This window comes from Somniosus microcephalus, chromosome 6 (genome assembly GCF_052327205.1).
Source record: "Somniosus microcephalus isolate GS21.2 chromosome 6, FLI_Smic_1.0, whole genome shotgun sequence".
Taxonomy (NCBI): Eukaryota; Metazoa; Chordata; class Chondrichthyes; order Squaliformes; family Somniosidae; genus Somniosus; species Somniosus microcephalus.
The window spans coordinates 55,929-75,609 of record NC_140992.1 but is presented as its reverse complement, the minus strand read 5'-3'; the positions used below and the strand labels follow the sequence as shown (position 1 = coordinate 75,609).

The 19,681-nt window shown below is 45.7% G+C and overlaps 1 protein-coding gene across 7 annotated transcripts in view; it reads right to left on the bottom strand.

Moving 5' to 3' along the window:
* Nucleotides 1–19,681, bottom strand: part of LOC147115359 (leucine-rich repeat-containing protein 31-like) — a 109,248-nt gene that overhangs the window by 62,218 nt on the left and 27,349 nt on the right. For all 7 annotated transcript variants that reach the window (XM_085989609.1, XM_085989613.1, XM_085989611.1 and 4 more), the window contains 2 exons: nt 13,236–13,403; nt 11,650–11,817 (listed from right to left, as the gene is read on the bottom strand). In XM_085989609.1, the coding sequence (XP_085845735.1) occupies nt 11,650–11,817; nt 13,236–13,403 (336 nt within the window). The remainder of the gene's footprint in view (nt 1–11,649; nt 11,818–13,235; nt 13,404–19,681) is intronic.

The following is a 19,681-nucleotide window of genomic DNA, read 5'->3' as shown; positions in this document are numbered from 1 at the left end:
CAGTGTTTTTTCATGCCCCCTCTTTGCTCTCCTAATTTCTTTAAGTACCCCCTACACATTCTATACTCTAGGGCTTCCACTGTTTAGTCCTTTGTATCTGCCAAAAGCCTCCCTTTTTTTCCTAATCCATTCTTGTATATCCCTTGACATCCAGGGTTCCCTGGGCTTGTTGGTCCCACCCTTGACCTTTATGGGAACATGTTGGTGTTGTACTCTCTCTATTTCCTTTCTGAAAGACTTCCACTGCTCTGATGTGGATTTTCCTACTAGTAGCTGATCCCAGTCCACTTTGGCCAGATCCTGCCTTATCATATTAAAATCGGCCTTGCCCCAATTTAGAACCTTGATTTCTGGTCCATCTTTGTCCTTTTCCATGACTACCTTAAATCTCACCGAATTATGGTCACTGTTACCAAAATGCTCTCCTGTTGACACTTCTACCACTTGCCCGGCTACATTCCCTAGAACTAGATCCAGTACCGCCCCCTCTCTTGTAGGACTTTCTACATGCTGGCTCAAAAAGCTCTCCTGGATGCACTTTAAGAATTCCGCACCCTCTAAGCCTTTCACACTCTGACTATCCCAATTAATATTAGGAAAGTTGAAATCCCCTACTATTATTAACCTATTATTTCTACACTTCTGAGATTTGCCTACATATCTGTTCCTCTATCTCCCCCTGACTGTTTGGGGGCCTATAGTACACTCCCAGCAAAGTGCTTGCCCCCTTTTTGTTTTAAGTTCTACACATATGGCCTCATTAGAGGAACCTGCTAAGATATCATCCCTCCTTACAGCAATAATTGACTCCTTGATTAATATTGCAAAACCCCCTCTTTTACATCCCCCTCTGTCTCGCCTGAAGATTCTATACCCTTGAATATTGAGCTGCCAGTCCTGCCCCTCCCTCAACCACGTCTCTGTGATAGCAACAATATCATACTCCCATGTGGTCATCAACACCTTCAATTCATCTGCCTTACTCACAAGACTCCTTGCATTAAAATAAATGCCATCCAGCCTTGCCATACTCCCTTGTGCCATTACATATTTGCTCTGCCTTCCAGGCGGACTTATTTTTTCCTCTATATTTGGCTGTGCATCACCCCCTACTATAGCTCCACTCCGTATTCCCCCCTCCCCCTCCGACTTATACAGGTCCCACCTTCCCCAGAAGCAGATCCAGTGATCCAGGAAACTAAAGCCCTCCCTCCTGCACCAACTCTTTAGCCACGCATTCATCTGCTCTATCCTCCTATTCCTATACTCACTAGCACGTGGCACCGGGAGTAATCTATGTGCCCATCATTGTCCAAAGTAGAAGGAAAACCTTGAGATTATTTTCAGCAAGAACATTCCCCTTCCATTCGCACAGAATTTTAAAAACACATTAGCACAATTCTGATGGAGATTAATAATGCCAACAGCCAGTGATCATTAGAGCCAATCACCAATCCAGCGGCTAGTAATTGTAGAATCATAGAATGATACAGGAGACGGCCATTTGGTCCATTGTGCCTGTGCGGCTCTTGGGTAGAGCTATCGAATTAGTCCCACTCCCCTGCTCTTTCCCCATAGCCCTGCAAATTTTTCCCCTTCAAGTATTTACCTAATTCCCTTTTGAATGTTACTATTGAATCTGCTTCCATCACCCTCTCAGGCAGCACATTCCAGATCACAACAACTCTCTGCATACAATTTTCCTCATGTCTCTGGTTTTTTTCACTTTAAAGCTGTGTCCTCTGGTTACCGACCCTCCTGCCACTGGAAACAGTTTCTCCTTATTTACTCTATCAAAACCCTTCATGATTTTGAACACCTCTATCAAATCTCCTCTCAATCTTTTCTGCTCCAAGGAGAACAACCCCAGCTTCCCCAGTCTATCAACATAACTGAAGTCCCTCATTCCTGGAGTACAGATACACAGATCACTAAAAGTAGCGAGGCTACTTTTAATAAAATAAAGCACTAGGGTTCATTTTTAGGGAGATGGAATTGAAAAGCAGAGCAGTTATATTAAACTTGTATAGAACCTTGGTTAGACACTTGGAGTACTGTGAACAGTTCTGGTCTCCATATTATAAAAAAGATAGAGGCACTGGAGGAGGTGCAAAATAGATATACTGGAATGAAACCAGAACTGAGAGACTACAACAATTACAACTTGTAGCACCTTTAACATAGTGAAACATCCCAAGGTGCTTCAACAGGAGCGATTATCAAACAAAATTTGGCACCGAGCCACATAAGGATATATCAGAGCAGATGAGAGAACTTGAAGAAAAGACAGGTAGAGAGATTTAGGGAGGGAATTCCAGAGCTTAGAGCCTTGGTAGCTGAAGGCACGGCCATCAATGGTGAAGCGATTATAATCGGGGATGCTCAAGAGGCCAGAATTGGAGGAGCGCAGATATCTTGGAGGGTTGTAGGGCTGGAGGAGATTACAGAGATATGGAGGGGCGAGACCATGGAGGGATTTGAAAAAAAGGATGAGAATTTTAAAATCGTGGTGTTCCTTAACTGGGAGCCAATGTAGGTCAGCGAGCACAGGGGTGATGGGTGAACGGGACTTGGTGCACGTTTGGACACGGGCAGCAGAGTTTTGGATGACTTCAAGTTTATAGAGGGTAGAACATGAGAGGCCGGCCAGAAGTGCGATGGAATAGTCAAGTCTAGAGGTAAAGGCATGGATGAGGGTTTCAGCAGCAGATGAGCGGAGGCAGGGGCGGAGTCGGGTGATATTACGGAGGTGAAAATAGGTGGTCTTAGTGATGGCGCGGCTATGTGGTCAGAAGCTCATCACGGAGTCAAATATGACACCAATTTTGCGAACAGTCTGGTTCAGCCTCAGACAGTTGCCAGGGTGAGGGATGGAGTCGGTGGCTAGGGAATGTAATTTATGGCGGGACTAAAGACAGTGGCTTTGGTCTTCCTAATATTTAGTTGAAGGAAATTTCTGCTCATCCAGTACCGATGTCGGACAAGCAGTCTGACAATTTACATACATACAGTGGAGTCGTCGGGAGGTGGTGGTGAGGTAGAGCTGGGTGCCGTCAGCATACATGTGGAAACTGGCGCTGTGTTTTCAGATGGTGTCGCCAAGAGACAACATGTAGATGAGAAATAGGAGGGGGCCAAGGATAGATCCTTGGGCACACCAGAGGTAATGATGTGGGAGAAGCTGTTGCAGGTGATTCGCTGGTTACGACTGGATAAATAAGAATGGAACCAGGCGAGTGCAGTCCCACTCAGCTGGATGACGGTGGCGAGGCGTTAGAGGAGGATGGTGTGGTCAACTGTGTCAAAGGCTGCAGACAGGTTGAGAAGGAAGAGGAGGGATAGTTTACGTTTGTCACAGAGGATGTCATTTGTGACTTTGACAAGTGCTGATTCGGTACTGTGGCGGGGCGGAAACCTGATTCAATCATGGAGTTCCAGGAAAGATGGGCACGGATTTGGGAGACAACAGCACGTTCAAAGTCTTTGGAGAGTGTTGTTTCTGTGTATAATAAGACACAGACTGCAGGAGAAACGGTACAACAGGTGTTTACTGAATGAGGGTTACTCTAGAACTAACTGTACAGATCACTACTCAGGGTTTATATACAGGTGTGGTCACTGCCAGTACTACAGTATACATGAGCTGTAAAAAGTAGTTCCCCCCTTAAAAAGGTACATACATTACAATTCCTCCCCTTTTAGATTAACAGTACCATAACACTCATTTAACAATTAAATATCAAACTAATTACAATTAACACTTTTAACATGCAACATTAGCTGAAAATAGTCTATTTATAAATTCAGTCTTTGGGGAGGCTTCCTGATCCTTTCTGGATAGCGCCTTTCCAGAGTGTCTTGCTCTTGGTGCAGAGGCGATTCTGGCCCCCTGTCGTCGGTTGGTTCATCCGCTTCCGATGCTACTGTTTCTGGGGTAGATGCTACCTGTACGTCGGGTTCATCGCCAGGTACGTATGGGCGAGACATGGGGTTGACTCGTTCCTGTGACTCTAGGATCTGGTCAGCATGGCGTTTCACAATGTTCTCCCCAACATCCACTGTGTACATTAGTGGGCCCTGCCGTGTGCATATCGTTCCTGGTTGCCATTTCTCTGTTCGGTAGTCGCGGGCCAAGACTGGTTAAAGAACATCATGGCCGGGGCCTGGTTGGTGAGTGCATGTGTCGCATTTCTGTAGGCGAACAGGAAATTGTCCACCTTATGCTGCAGTGGAATGTCGTCATCGCACATGGCCTTTACTGCTTTTTTAAAGGTTTGTACGAACCTCTCAGCCAATCCATTCATGGCTGGATGATACAGGGCGGATGTGTAATGCCTTACCCCATTCCTTTTCATAAATCTTCGAAACTCTTCGGACACAAACCGTGGTCCGTTATCAGAGCAAATCTGCTCTGGCAAGCCGTTCCTGGCAAAAATGGTCCGTAGGACGGCAATAGTTTTCTCCGTGGTGGTGGTGGACATTTTGATCACCTCAGGCCATTTCGAGTGCGCATCCACGGCTATTAAAAACATTGAGTCCATGAATGAACCAGCAAAATCAATATGCACCCGTTGCCATGGAGATGAGGGCCACTCCCATGGGTGTAGAGGGGCATGTGGTGGTGCATTTTGGACCTTCTGGCATCCTGAGCAGCTCTTTGTCAGGTCCTCGATTTGCTGATCGATCCCCGGCCACCACACAAGCCCTAGCAAGGCTTTTCATTTTCACCCCTCCCAGATGACCTTCGTGAAGCTCATTGAGCACTCTCTCCCTTAACTTGGGTGGAATTACCACTCGGGATCCACACATCAAGGTCCCCTGGCATACTGACAACTGTTCTCTTCTGGATGAGAATGCTGGCAACAGTGAGTCGCCATGTGCTGGCCATCCCTTCACCGTCAAATCATATACCCGAGACAGTGTCGGGTCATTTCGGGTCTCCTTCTCTATACCAGCGTTAGTTACTGGCAAGCATTCAATTATAGTCGAATGAAATGTTTTGACAGGATCCACTGCTGGTGCTTCCGCCGCAGTAGGCAGTGGCAGGCGTGATAGCCCATCACCGTTTCCATGCTGTTTCGTGCCCTTATACTCGATTTCATATTGGTGCGCCCCTAGAAAAAGGGACCATCTTTGTAGCCGTTGCGCAGTCATCACCGGAACGCCCTTCTTTGGATTAAAGATGGAGACAAGTGGTTGGTGATCAGTCAGCAAGGTGAACTTCTGCCCGTGCAGATAGTGATTGAACTTTTTCACTCCCCACACTAGGCTGAGGGCCTCCCTGTAGTTACGCTTGGCTGAGGTTAGTGACCGAGACGCAAAGGCTACTGGCCTCTCCGAGCCGTCCGGGAATTTGTGCAACAGCACCGCTCCAATGCCATAGGGTGATGCATCACACGCCAACCGAATTGGTAGTGCTGGGTTGAAATGAGCCAACACCTCTTGATGTGATCAATGCTTTGCTCTTCTGGAAAGCTTGTTTACATTCGTCACTCCACTTCCATGGTACCCCCGTTTGTAGTGTGTTCAGTGGGTGTAGTACGGTAGACAAATTCGGCAAGAACTTATGGTAGTAGTTCACCAGCCCGAGGAACGACCTCAGTTGTGACACATTTTCCGGTGGACTACTGCCTCAATCGTCTCAGGGGACTTATGTAACCCCTCTATCAATAACGTGGCCACAATACAAGATCTGCTTCTGGAAAAACTCGCATTTGTGGCGATTAGCTCAGAGCCCATATTCCTTCAATCTAGTGAGCACCTGCTCCAGGTTGGTGAGGCGATCACTGTCATTTTCACCCGTGACCAGGATGTCGTCCAAATAACACTGGGTCCCTGGAATTCCTTGCAGGACTTGTTCCATTGCCCTTTGCCAAATAGCCAGACCTGATGCTACCCCGAACACCAGCCGGTTGTATTGGTAGAGACCTTTAATGTGTGTTGATCGTGAGGTACTGTTTCGAGGCTTCTTCTACCTCCATTTGCAGGTACGCCTGGGCCAGATCAATCTTAGTGAAGCGTTTCCCTCCAGATAGCAAGGCGAAAATATCTTCAATCCGCGGAAGCGGATATTGTACAGTGTGAAGGACTGGGTTCACGGTCACCTTAAAGTCCCCACAGATGCGAACCTTCTTTGGTTCCCCAGGCGTATTACTCAATGACCTCTTCATTACAGGAATGATGGGTGTAGCCCACTCGCTCCAGTCCACTTTGGACAGTACTCCAGAACATTCCAAACCTTCCAGCTCTGCTTCGACGGCTGGGCGGATCGCATAAGGTACTGGTCTGGCCTTAAAAAAAACTTTGGGCTTGCATTTTCCTCTATTTTGATCGTCGCTGTTATGCCTTTTAGTGTTCTGAGTCCCTGCTGGAACACTTCTTGTGCATCAGTTAGCATTTTTGACAGTCGTCCAGGTGTGACGTCGTCATCCTTTTTGGCATCTACAGTCAGTGCTTGTATGGAATGCCAATCGAGCTGTATCTTCCGGATCCATTCACGTCCTAGTAGTGGTGGTCCTCCATCTGGCAATACATATAGGTCCATTTTTGGTGTTTCCTTGCCGTTATATATAACATTCACCCTTATTTTTCCTTTGGGGTAGACTTTTTGCCCCGTGTACGTCTTCAAGACAATCTTTGTATCTCTCAAGGGTATATGTGAGGATAGCCGCTTGTAGTCCCTTCGGTTTATGACTGTTAGGGCTGATCCTGTGTCCAATTCCATTTTCACTTGGACTCCTGCTATCTTGAGCGTGACCCAGATAGTTTGGTGATCCTCCGTTTTGATCACATTATGTAATTTCAGACAACCCAGCTCCTTGCTTCCGGAGTCTGTATCACTTTTCTGTTCGTCTGAACTACTCTCCGTCACCTTATGTACCTTCTTGTACTTCTCCTGTGGAGGTTTCTTGCTGCTGGTTTTCTTTCCCGACCTGCAGACTCTTGCTATGTGTCCTACTTTTCCACATTGTCTACACACTTTGTCCTTGAACCAGCAATCATTATGGTCGTGTGTTGTTCTGCCGCAGCGATAGCACTTCACTGTTCCGTATGACATTTCATTTGTGCCATATTCTTGCGGTCTCCGTTGTATCTCTGCAGCGCCCTGTGCTGCTGCTTTGTGTGATACTGCAATGCTGAAAGCCTTGTCCAGCGTAAGATCCTTTTCTGATGGAACCCAGAAACGGCTTCTTTCACTTTGAAGCCCACACACAAACTTGTCCCTTGAAGTATCTGCTAGTCCCGTTCCAAACTGGCAGTGTTTCGATAGCTTGCGCAGTTCTGTTAAATACTCAGCATTACTTTCATCTTTATGCTGGTTCCTTTTGTGAAACTTAAATCTTTCTGCTATCAGCAGCGGTGTGGGGTTTAAGTGGTCCTGTAGGATTGACACTAGGTTTTCAAAATCCTTTTCTACTGGCTTCTCTGGGGTTACTAGGTTTTGTAGTAAGCCATACGTTTTTGCACCCATTGAATTCAACAATACCAGCGCTTTCTTGTCATCTGGCACTTCATTCGCCTTGCAGTATACTTCTATGCGTTCGACATGTGTCGTCCAATCTTCGACTTCATTGTCGAACGCTGTGATACTGCCACTCTTTGGCATTTTTTGTGTAGTTAGACTGGCTTAAAATGGCGTCTCCCATGCTTTCCTTTTTCCCCCGCTGCGGCTTAAAATGGCGTCTCCCATGCTTTCCTTTCTTCCCCGCTGCGGCTTAAAATGGCGTCTCCCGCGCTGCTGCCAACGCCGCTTTCGGCGGTCCTCATGGCAAATGGCGACGCCCTGTGGGTTTCGTGCGCTTCTCCTGCGCTGCTGCCAATGCCGCTCTCTGCGGTCCTTGTATCAATGGCAGCGCCTCGCATTTTCCTGCGCGCCTCTCTCCCCCGTTGATGCTGCTCGGCCCTTGAACACCGGCTGCGCTCTGCTCTCTCTCGCCTCTCTCCCCCGTTGACGCCGCTCGGTCCTGAACACCGGCTGCGCCCTGTGCGCTCTGCCCTCTCTCTCTCTCCCCCGTCGATGCTGCTCAGCCTTTTGCTGTGCCGCTTGGTCGGCTCTAGCCGCCGCTGTCCGGGAAGGGTCTGCGCAGTACCTGTTGCCAGCCCGTTTCGCTGGACCACCGTGACTGGAAAGCCAAGCCTGGCTCTCGACAGCCTCCCCTGCGATGCTCAAATCTCCGCTGGATGACTGGGCGGTTGCCCGTGGTCGATGCCCGTGCTTCTGGACTCTACCTCCTTCCACTGTTCTCCAGGAGCGAATCCCTGGGAGGTGATGCAGAGTTGCAGGTAGGTTCGAATTTGCTCGTCGCCAATGTTGTGTCTGTGTATAAGAAGACACAGACTGCAGGAGAAACGCTACAACAGGTGTTTACTGAATGAGGGTTACTCTAGAACTAACTATACAGATCACTACTCAGGGTTTATATACAGGTGTGGTCACTGCCGGTACTACAGTATTTAATAGGACAAAGTCAGCATGGTTTTATGAAGGGGAAGTCATGTTTGACAAATTTGCTGGAGTTCTTTGAGGAAGTAACATATAGGGTGGATAAAAGGGAACCAGTGGACATAGTGTATTTAGGCTTCCAAAAGGCATTTGACAAGGTGCCACACAAAAGATTATTGCTCAAGATAAAAAGTCACGGGATTGGGGGTAATATTCTGGCATGGATAGAGGATTGGCTATCTAACAGAAGGCAGAGAGTTGGGATAAATGGTTCATTCTCAGACTGGCAATCAGTAACTAGTGGTGTTCCGCAGGGGTCAGTGCTGGGTCCCCAACTCTTTACAATCTATATTAACGATTTGGAGGAGGGGACCGAGTGTAACACATCAAAGTTTGCAGATGATACTAAGATGGGAGGGAAAGTAGTGAGTGAGGAGGACATAAAAAACCTGCAAGGGGACATAGACAGGCTAAGTAAGTGGGCAGAGATTTGGCAGATGGAATACAATACTGGAAAGTGTGAGGTTATGCACTTTGGCAGGAAAAATCATAGAGCAAGTTATTATCTCAATGGCAAGAAACTGGAAAGTACTGAAGTACAAAGGGATCTGGGGGTCCTGGTGCACGAAACTCAAAAGGTTAGTATGCAGGTGCAGCAAGTGATTAAGAAGGCCAATGGAATGTTGGCTTTCATTGCTAGGGGGATAGAATATAAAAATAGGGAGGTATTGCTTCAGTTGTACAAGGTATTGGTGAGACCGCACCTGGAATACTGCATACAGTTTTGGTGTCCATACTTAAGAAAAGACATACTTGCTCTCGAGTCAGTACAAAGAAGGTTCACTCGGTTAATCCCGGGGATGAGGGGATGGACGTATGAGGAGAGGTTGAGTAGATTGGGACTCTACTCATTGGAGTTCAGAAGAATGAGAGGCGATCTTATTGAAACATACAAGATTGTGAAGGGGTTGGATCGGGTGGATGCGGGGACGATGTTCCCAATGATGGGTGAAACTAGAACTAGGGGGCATTGTCTTAGAATAAGGGGCTACTCTTTCAAAACTGAGAGGAGGAGGAACTACTTCACTCAGAGGGTGGTAGGTCCATGGAATATGCTGCCCCAAAAAGCTGTAGAAGCTACATCATTACATAAATTTAAAACAGAAATAGACAGTTTCCTAGAAGTAAAGGGAATTAAGGGTTACGGGGAGTGGGCAGGAATTTGGACATGAGTCTAGGTTCGGATCGGTCATGGCCCTGTGGGTAGCGGAGCGGGCCCAGGGGCCGTGTAGCCTGATCCTGCTCCTATTTCGTGTGTCTAATTCTGTTAGATTCAGGAGATGGTTCGGTGATAGTAGATTGGCGGTTAGGATCAGATCAGCCATGATCTTATTGAATGGTGGAGCAGACTCGAGGGGCCGATTGGCCTACTCCTGCTCCTATTTCTTATGTTCTTATGTTCTTAATGTAGTATACAGGAGCTGTAAAAAGTAGCTCTCCCCTTAAAGGTACATACATTACAGAGAGGAAAGGAGGTTGAAAATGGGGTGGTTTGCAAGGATGGAGGGGTCAAGGGTTGTTTTTTTTTTTTGTTGTTGAGGAGAGGCGTGATGACGGCAGAGTTGAAGGAGAAGGGGACAATACCTGAGGAGAGAGAACCGTTAACAATATCAGCTAACATGGGAGCCAGGAAGGGAAGTTGGGTGGTCAGCAGTTTTGTGGGAATAGGGTCGAGGAAGCAGGAGGTGGATCTCATGGACAAGATGAGCTTGGAGAGGTCATGAGGGGAGATAGGAGAGAGCAATTGTTTTATTGAGGACTAGGGCAAAGGTGGAGATGAAGGTGCAGTTGAGCAAATCGGTAGCCGCAGAAATGTCGTGGTGAATGGAGGGCAAATGGCTGGACAGTTGGGATTTTGAAAGTGCAGTTGTGAGAGAGTTGGGAAGAGTTTTTTTCCAGGGACGGATACAGAAGGAAGTAGGATTGGAAGGACAAGGAGGATGTGGGTGGTGAGCGATACATGGAACTGATCAGAGATGGCCTTATCTGTGATTGACACGATGGGAGTAACAAGGCCACGTGAGATGGCAAGGTCAAGGGGGTGACCGTGAATATGGGTGGCGGAGTTTATATGGAGGGAGAGATTAAGGGAGGATAGAGTGCAGTGAACTCAGAGGAGAGAGAGCATGATGAATTGAGATGGAGGTTGAAATCAACAAGGATGAGAAGTCGCTCGGTGCAGAGGCCGAAGGAGAGCAGTGAAGATATCTCGGTAATAAAATTTTTATGGTACTTGGATGGACAGTAGAGAACGAGGATTTTAAAGGAGGCAAGAGGGGTGGAATAAGGGGAGGAGAAAGTGCCGGAAGAGTAGGGCGACAGACCAAGGTGTGATTTGGTGATAAGATCCACACCACTACCGTGACGGTCTGGGCGGGGCAAATGGTGGCAGGTATAGGCAGGCGGGGTGGCTTTATTTAAGGGGAAGGTGTCATCACCCCTCAGCCAGGTTTCCGTCAGGGCCATGATGTTGATGCAATCATCCACAATAAGCTCATGGATGGCAAGGGTCTTGTTTCACAAGTGAACGGACATTCTGGAGGGAGGGGTGGTTATAGCTGATTATGAAAGGACTTGATAACTAGACATAGAGAAGATGTTTCCACTTGCGGGCGAGACCAGAACCAGGGGCCATCAATATAAGATAGGCACGAATAAATCCAATAGGGAATTCAGGAGAAACTTCTTTACCCAGAGAGTGGTTAGAATGTGGAACTTGCTACCACAGGGAGCGGTTGAGGTGAATAGTATAGATGCATTTAAAGGGAAGCTAGATAAGCACATGAGGGAGAAAGGAATAGAAGGAAATGCTGATGGGGTGAGAGGAGGCTCATGTGGACCATAAAAACCAGCATGGACATGCTGGGCATTATGGCCGGTTTTTGTGCTGTAAATACTAAGTAACTATGTAGCATTTTTCAAGTCCAGTGAGCTGACAGTAATTCACCTTAAAAAAAAAACACTTCATTTTTAAATTTCAATTATCTGCTTCTTTTAGAAGAACTTTAACAAAGTAAAACTTTAAATTTTCAAAATCCTAATTTTTGTTTGCTTTTACAGATAACACAACCTTGCTCAGACACTAGTTTACAAGACAAAAATTCTAAACAAAATAATTCCTTTAAGTTCGTATAAACAATTATTACCCAAAGCCATCCCATCTTCAGCAGTTAGGTTACAATCAATCAGCTTTAGAATCTTCAGCTTACAGTCCGGCTTGAGTTTCTGTGTAAAGAGAGACAGATTCCCACCTAAATCACTGTTCCAGGATAAATCAATCTCTTCAATGTTGGGCAGACGTTGGAAGCAATCACCTGCAATGCAATTCCACTATTAGCTTTCCAATTAACTTCCTGATGAATATTTGTACAAATATATGTTAGAAATAAATTATATTCTATATCTTAATTATGCTTCAGGAACTGTACCCCAGTAAGAGTCAGCACCTTCAGGCGCTATCAGGCAGAATTGGCATATAATTGGCAAATGAAGTTCAACACAGATTCTCTGACTATATAAGCTGTGTCTTTATGCATTTCTCCACTTCACCTGAAGAAGGAGCAGCGCTCCGAAAGCTTGTGATTTCAAATAAAGCTGTTGGACTATAACCTGGTGTTGTGTGACTTCCTACAGATAAATGTGAGGTATTACATTTTGGTAGGAGAGAGGGGTCACTTATCAGTTGGAAGTTGCGAGTCTAGGTGGGGTAGAGGAAGAGAGAGATCTGGGAGTACAAATACACAAATTACTAAAAGTTGCGACACAGGTTAGCAAGGCCAAAAAAAAAGCAAACCAAGCACTAGGGTTTATTTTTAGAGGGATAGAATTGAAAAGTAGGGAAGTTATGCTAAACCTGTATCGAACCTTGGTTAGACCACACTTGGAGTACTGTCTGCAATTTTGGTCGCCATATTATAAAAAGTATATAGAGGCACTGGAGAGGGTGCAGAGAAGATTTACAAGGATGATACCAGAAATGCGAAGGTATACATATCAGGAAAGGATGAACAGGCTGAGTCTCTTATCTCTTGAAAAAAGGCTGAGGGGTGACCTAATAGAGGTCTTTAAAATTATGAAAAATGTTGATAGAGTAGATAATGTTTCCACTTGTGGGGAAGAGCATAACTAGAGGCCATCAATATAAGATAGTCACCAAGAAATCCAATAGGGAATTCAGGGGAAACTTCTTTACCCAAAGAGTGGTGAGAATGTGGAACTCGCTACCACAGGGAGTGGTTGAAGCGAATAGTATAGATGCATTTAAGGGGAGGCTAGACAGGCATAGGAGGGAAAAGGGAAGAGGATTATACTGATAGATTTAGATGAGGAAAGACAGGAGGAGGCTCCTGTGGAGCATAATTGCCAGCATGGACTGGTTGAGCCGAATGACCTGTTCCTGTGCATTATATCCTATGTAATCCTATATATGTATCCCAGAGAGAGTCAGCACCTTCAGGAACTGTACCCCAGTGAGAGTCAGCACCCAGGGAACTGTACCCCAGTGAGAGTCAGTGCCCATGGAATTGTACCCCAGGGTGAGTCAGTGCCCATGGAAAAGAACCCTAGTGAGAGTCAGCACCTTCAGAAACTGTACCCCAGTGCAATTAATGTTTCCAGGAGAGGGAGAAATTTGAGGGAAAAAAGTCTATTGATTAGGTACAAGCACAAATCCAATTATCACAATGCAAATTTGCAGGTCACAGCAGGAAGCCAGTGACCCAAGTGCACTTACCCAGGGTAGAAACGTCCATCTCGGAGAGTCTACAGCTGCCCAGCCCAAGCACCCTCAGCTGGGGCATGTGTTGCAGTTGATTGGCCAGCAGTTTCAGAGTTCCACCAATTAATTCATTCCATGACAAGTCCAGTTCCTCCAGGGTTGGCAAGTTTGGCAACAAGGCGGCTGGGAATAGGAATCAATGGATGCGTTCAATTACTGCAAGACGTGGTTCAAAGTAAATATGTAGCGTTTGCAACTTACCAGAACTCATTCAACATTACAAACAGTTCATTACTGCCACACTGACAGAGCACAAATATTCTCAGTTGTGGAGAAACATCCTGAATAACACAATTACACCATCAAGATATTTAGCTCCACAGAATCGGTCATCATCTGGGCAATATTTGTACTAATTGAAATGAGGGATGAGAGAAAAATGCACAATTTTCCCTTTGTACCCAGTGAATCAATCACACTGAAAGCATCTACCAATTGGCACAAATGCATCCATTTTTTTAATATTCGTTCCTGGGATGTGGGTGTCACTGGCAAGGCCAGCATTTATTGCCAATCCCTAATTGCCCTCGAGAAGGTGGTGGTGAGCTGCCTTCTTGAACCGCTGCAGTCTCTGTGGTGAAGGTACTCCCACGGTGCTGTTAGGGAGGGAGTTCCAGGATTTTGACCCAGCAACAATGAAGGAACAGCGATTATATTTTCAAGTCAGGATGGTGTGTGACAGATTCAGATTCGATTTATTTGCCACATGTAACAAGTACAATGGAATGCTTGTTCCCCGTAGGGACGCGTCAGCTATACATACAGCGCCGCGTTCAGAGTCAATACAATGGCTTCCCGTGGCAGTGGGAGCACGATGTCCCTCAGCCACTCCGTCCTCCTCTTCACTGCGGCCTCCTCCTCACTGTTGCCGGCTCCATGTGCCAATTGCCATTTGCAGAAGAGTTTTTCAAACTTCTACCACCCTGTGTGTATAGAAGTGTTTCCGAATTTCACTCCTGAAAGGTCTGGCTCCAATTTGCAGACTATGCCCCCAGTCCTAGAATCCACAACCAGCGGAAAGTTTCTCTCTATATACCCTATCTGTTTCCCTAAATATTATTGAAAACTTTGATCAGACCACCTCTTAACCTTCTAAATTCTAGGGAATACAACCCTAATTTGTGTAATCTCTCCTTGTAACTTAACCCTCTAAGTCCAGGTATCATTCTGGTAAACTTACACTGCACTCCTTCCAAGGGCAATATATGACTCCAGGGTGGTATGTTGCCTCCCTGGTGCCAGGGTCAAGGATATCACTGAGTGGCTGCAGGGCACACTGTGGGCGGGGGGGGGGGGGGGGAAAAGGGTGAACAGCCAAGAGGTCATTGTCCATATCAGTACCAATGACATAGGCAGAAATATAGAAGATAGGAGCAGGAGTAGGCCATTCGGCCCCTCAAGCCTGTTCCGCCATTTAATGAGATCATGGCCCTTGCTCTTGTCAAACAGTTTCGAGATTCTTTCTCCCTGTGAGGGCGGGAGCGGGGACTGCAGGGAGGATGAGCAACCTGGCCATAGCACCGTGGAACAGGGGGCCATTCAAGTGGGGGGAGTAAAAAGAAATGTTGTAGTGGTAGGGGATAGTATCATTAGGGGGATGGATAGAGTTCTCTGCAGTCGAGGGCAGGAGTCCCGAAGGCTGTGTTGTCTGCCCGGTACCAGGGTTAAGGACATCTCTTCTGGGCTGGAAAGAAACTTGGAGCGGGAGGGGGAGGATCCAGTTGCCGTGGTCCATGTTGGTACAAACGATGTAGATAGGACAAGGAAGAAGGCTCTGTTAAAGGAGTATGAACAGCTAGGGGTCAAATTAAAAAACAGAACCTCAAGGGTAATAATCTCTGGATTATTACCTGAGCCACGAGCGAATTTGGCTAGGATAAATAAAATTAGAGAGTTAAATGCGTGGCTCCAAGACTGGTGTGGGAAAAATGGGTTTTGCTTCTTGGGACACTGGCACCAGTACTGGGACAAGAGGGAGCTGTTCCGTTGGGACGGACTTCACTTGGCCAGTGCTGGGACTAGAATCCTGGCGAATCATGTAACTAGGGCTGTAGAAAGGGCTTTAAACTAATTAGTTGGCGGGGGGGGGGAGGTTTCTGGAGAGCAAATAATAAAAATGACTACGGAGAAGGTCATAGACTTAGGTAGCAGTGGGGGAATTAAAAAAGAGCGTGTCAGGAAGGGACAGAAGGTATGGAGTAAAAGGTAAAGAAGTAAAAGGGGAAAAAGCAGGAACTAAGTGTCACAAAACATATTTGAAAGTTCTTTATCTGAATGCACGTAGCATTCATAACAAAATAGACGAGTTAACGGCACAAATAACTACATATGGGTATGATCTTGTGGCCATTACAGAAACATGGCTGCAGGATGACCATGGCTGGGAATTAAATATACCAGGTTATTTAGCAATCAGGAAGGACAGGCAGGAAGGAAGGAAGGGTGGCTATGTTAATAAAGGAAGGAATCACTGTAATACAGAGAAATTATATTGGGTCAAAGGATCAGGATAGTGAAACAGTTTGGGTGGAGATAAGGAATAATAAGGGGAAAAAAACTAGTGGGTGCAGTCTATAGGCCTCCGAACAGTTGCAACTCTGTTGGACGGAGTATTAATCAGGAAATAGTTGAGGCTTGTAATAAGGGAACAGCTATAATTATGGGGGATTTTAACTATCATATTAACTGGACAAATCAAATTAGGCAGGGCAGCCTTGAGGATGAGTTAATTTGAGTGCATTAGGGATGGATTCCTTGAGCAGTATGTAACTGAACCGACCAGGGGCAAGCAACCTTAGATTTGGTCCTGTGTAATGAGACAGGATTAATTAAAAATGTCCTAGTAAAGGATCCCCTTGGAATGAGTGACCATAACATGGTTGAATTCCATATTCAATTAGAGGGTGAGAAGGTTGGATCTCAAACAAGCGTGCTGAGCTTGAATAAAGGAGACTATGAAGGTATGAGAGTGGAATTGATTAGAGTGGACTGGGAAAATAGATTAAAGGGTAAGACGGTACATGACCAGTGGTGTACATTTAAGGAGTTATTTTACAACTTCCAAAAAATATATATTCCACTGAGGAAAAAAGGGTGTAAAAGAAAAGATAGCCATCCGTGGCTAAGTAAAGTAATTAAGGGTAGTATCCGACTAAAAACAAGGGCATATAAGGTAGCCAAATCTAGTGGGAGGATAGAAGATTGGGAAGTCTTTAAAAGACAGCAAAAAATAACTAAAAGATTGATTAAGAAAGGGAAGATAGATTATGAAAGTAAATTAGCAAAAAATATAAAAACAGATAGCAAAAATTCCTATAGTTATATAAAAAGAAAAAGGGTGGCTAAAGTATATGTTGGTCCCTTAGAGGATGAGACCGGGAAATTAATGGTGGGAAACATGGAGATGGCGGAAAACATGGAGATGGCAAAAACGCTGAACAATTATTTTGTGACAGTCTTTACGGTAGAGGACACTAAGAATATCCCAACACTGGACAAACAGGGGGCTATAGGGGGGGGGGGGGGGGGGAGGAGCTAAATACGATTAAAATCACTAAGGAAGTGGTACTTGGTAAAATAATGGGACTCAAGGCGGATAAATCCTCTGGACCTGATGGCTTGCATCCTAGGGTCTTGAGGGAAGTGGCGGTAGGGATTGTGGATGCATTGGTAATAATTTTCCCAAACTCCCTGGACTCAGCAAAGGTCCTGGCAGATTGGAAAACTGCTAATGTAACACCATTATTTAAAAAGGGTAGTAGGCAGAAGGCTGGAAACTATGGACCTGTTAGCCCAACATCTGTGGTTGGTAAAATTTTAAGAGTCCATTATTAAGGAGACCGTAACGGGACATTTGGATAAACATAATTTAATAGGACAAAGTCAGCATGGTTTGACAAATTTGCTCGAGTTCTTTGAGAAAGTAACATACAGGGTGGATAAAGGGGAACCAGTGGACGTAGTGTATTTAGACTTCCAAAAGGCATTTGACAAGGTGCCACACAAAAGATTATTGCTCAAGATAAAAAAAATCATGGGATTGGGGGTAATATTCTGGCATGGGTGGAGGATTGGCTATCTAACAGAAAGCAGAGAGTTGGGATAAATGGTTCATTCTCAGACTGGCGATCAGTAACTAGCGGTGTTCCACAGGGGTCAGTGCTGGGTCCCCAACGCTTTACAATCTACATTAATGATTTGGAGGAGGGGACTCAGTGTATCATCTGCAAACTTTGATATGTTACAAAGATGGGAAGTAGTGAGTAAGGAGGACATAAAAAACCTGCAAAGGGACATAGACAGGCTAAGTAAGTGGGCAGAGATTTGGCAGATGGAATACAATACTGGAAAGTGTGAGGTTATGCACTTTGGCAGGAAAAATCATAGAGCAAGTTATCTTAATGGCAAGAAACTGGAAAGTACTGTAGTACAAAGGGATCTGGGGGTCCTGGTGCACGAAACTCAAAAAGTTAGTATGCAGGTGCAGCAAGTGATCAAGAAGGCCAATGGAATGTTGGCTTTTATTGCTAGGGGGATAGAATATAAAAACAGGGAGGTATTGTTGCAGTTGTACAGGTATTGGTGAGACCGCACCTGGAATACTGCATACAGTTTTGGTGTCCATACTTAAGAAAAGACATACTTGCTCTCGAGTCAGTACAAAGAAGGTTCACTCGGTTAATCCCGGGTGGACATAGGAGGAGATTGGGACTCTACTCATTGGGGTTCAGAAGATTGAGAGGTGATCTTATTGAAACATATAAGATTGTGAAGGGGCTTGATCGGGTGGATGTGGTGAGGATGTTCCCAATGATGGGTGAAACTAGAACTAGGGGGCATAATCTTAGAATAAGGGGCTACTCTTTCAAAACTGAGATGAGGAGAAACTTCTTCACTCAGCGGGTAGTAGGTCTGTGGAATTTGCTGCCCCAGAAAGCTGTGGAAGCTACATCATTAATAAATTTAAAACAGAAATAGACAGTTTCTTAGAAGTAAAGGGAATTAGGGGTTAAGGGGAGCGGGCAGGAAATTGGACATGAGTCTATGTTCAGAACGGTCATGGCCCTGTGGGTAATGGAGCGGGCCCAGGGGCTGTGTAGCCTGGTTCTGCTCCTACTTCTTGTGTTCTAATTATGTGTTAGATTTCAGGAGATGGTTCTATTCCTGTTCCTGGCTGGGGTGGAGATCACCTTTACAGAAGGCAAGTACTGTAGAAAATATAGGGACAGTGATCTCCTGGACGAATTTCGATCACCGAGATGGGTCAGAGAGGAATTTCCCAGATTTTATTCTCCCAAATTGGCCATTGGGTTTTTTTATCTGGTTTTTCGCCTCTTCCAGGAGATCACATGGGTTCGGGAGGGATGTAGAGTGATAGTAGACTTGAGGTTAGGATCAGATCAGCCATGATCTTATTGAATGGTGGAGCAGGCTCGAGGGGCCGATTGGCCTACTCCTGCTCCTATTTCTTATGTTCATCCAAATTCAGTACCCTGTCCCTGCTTTCTCTCCATATCCCTTGATCCCTTTAGCCTTAATATATCTAACTCCTTCTTGAATATATTTAATGAATTGGCCTCAACTGCCTTCTGTGGTAGAGAATTCCACAGGTTCACCACTCTCTGGGTGAAAAAATTCCTCCTCATCTCAGTCCTAAATGGCTTACCCCTTATCCTTAGACTGTGACCCCTGGTTCTGGACTCCCCCGCCATCGGGGACATCCTTCCTGCATCGAGTCTGTCTAGTCCTGTTAGAATTTTATAAGTTTCAATGAGATCTCCCCTCATTCTTCTAAACTCTAGCGAATACAAGCCCAATTGACCCAATCTCTCTTTATACGTCATTCCTGCCATCCCAGGTATCAGTCTGGCGAATCTTCGCTGCACTCCCTCCATGGCAAGAACATCCTTCCTCAGATAAGGCGAACAAAACTGCACACAATACTCAAGGTGTGGTCTCACCAAGGCACTGTACAACTGCAGCAAGACATCCTTGCTCCTGTACTCGAATCTACTCGCTACGAAGGCCAACATACCATTTGCCTTCTTAACTGCCTGCTGCACGTGCATGCTTACCTTCAGCGACTGGTGCACAAGGACAACCCAGGTCTTGTTGCACTTCCCCTTCTCCCAATCTATTGCCATTCAGATAATAATCTGCCTTCCTGTTTTTGCCACCAAAGTGGGTAACCTCGCATTTATCCACATTATACTGCATCTGCCCAATCACCCAACCTGTCCAAATCATACTGGAGTTTCTCTGCATCCTCCTCACAGCACACACCCACCCAGCTTTGTGTCGTCTGCAAACTTGGAGATATTACATCTAGTTCCCTCATCTAGATCATTAATATATATTGTGAATAACTGGGGTCCTAGCACCGATCCCTGCGGTACCCCATT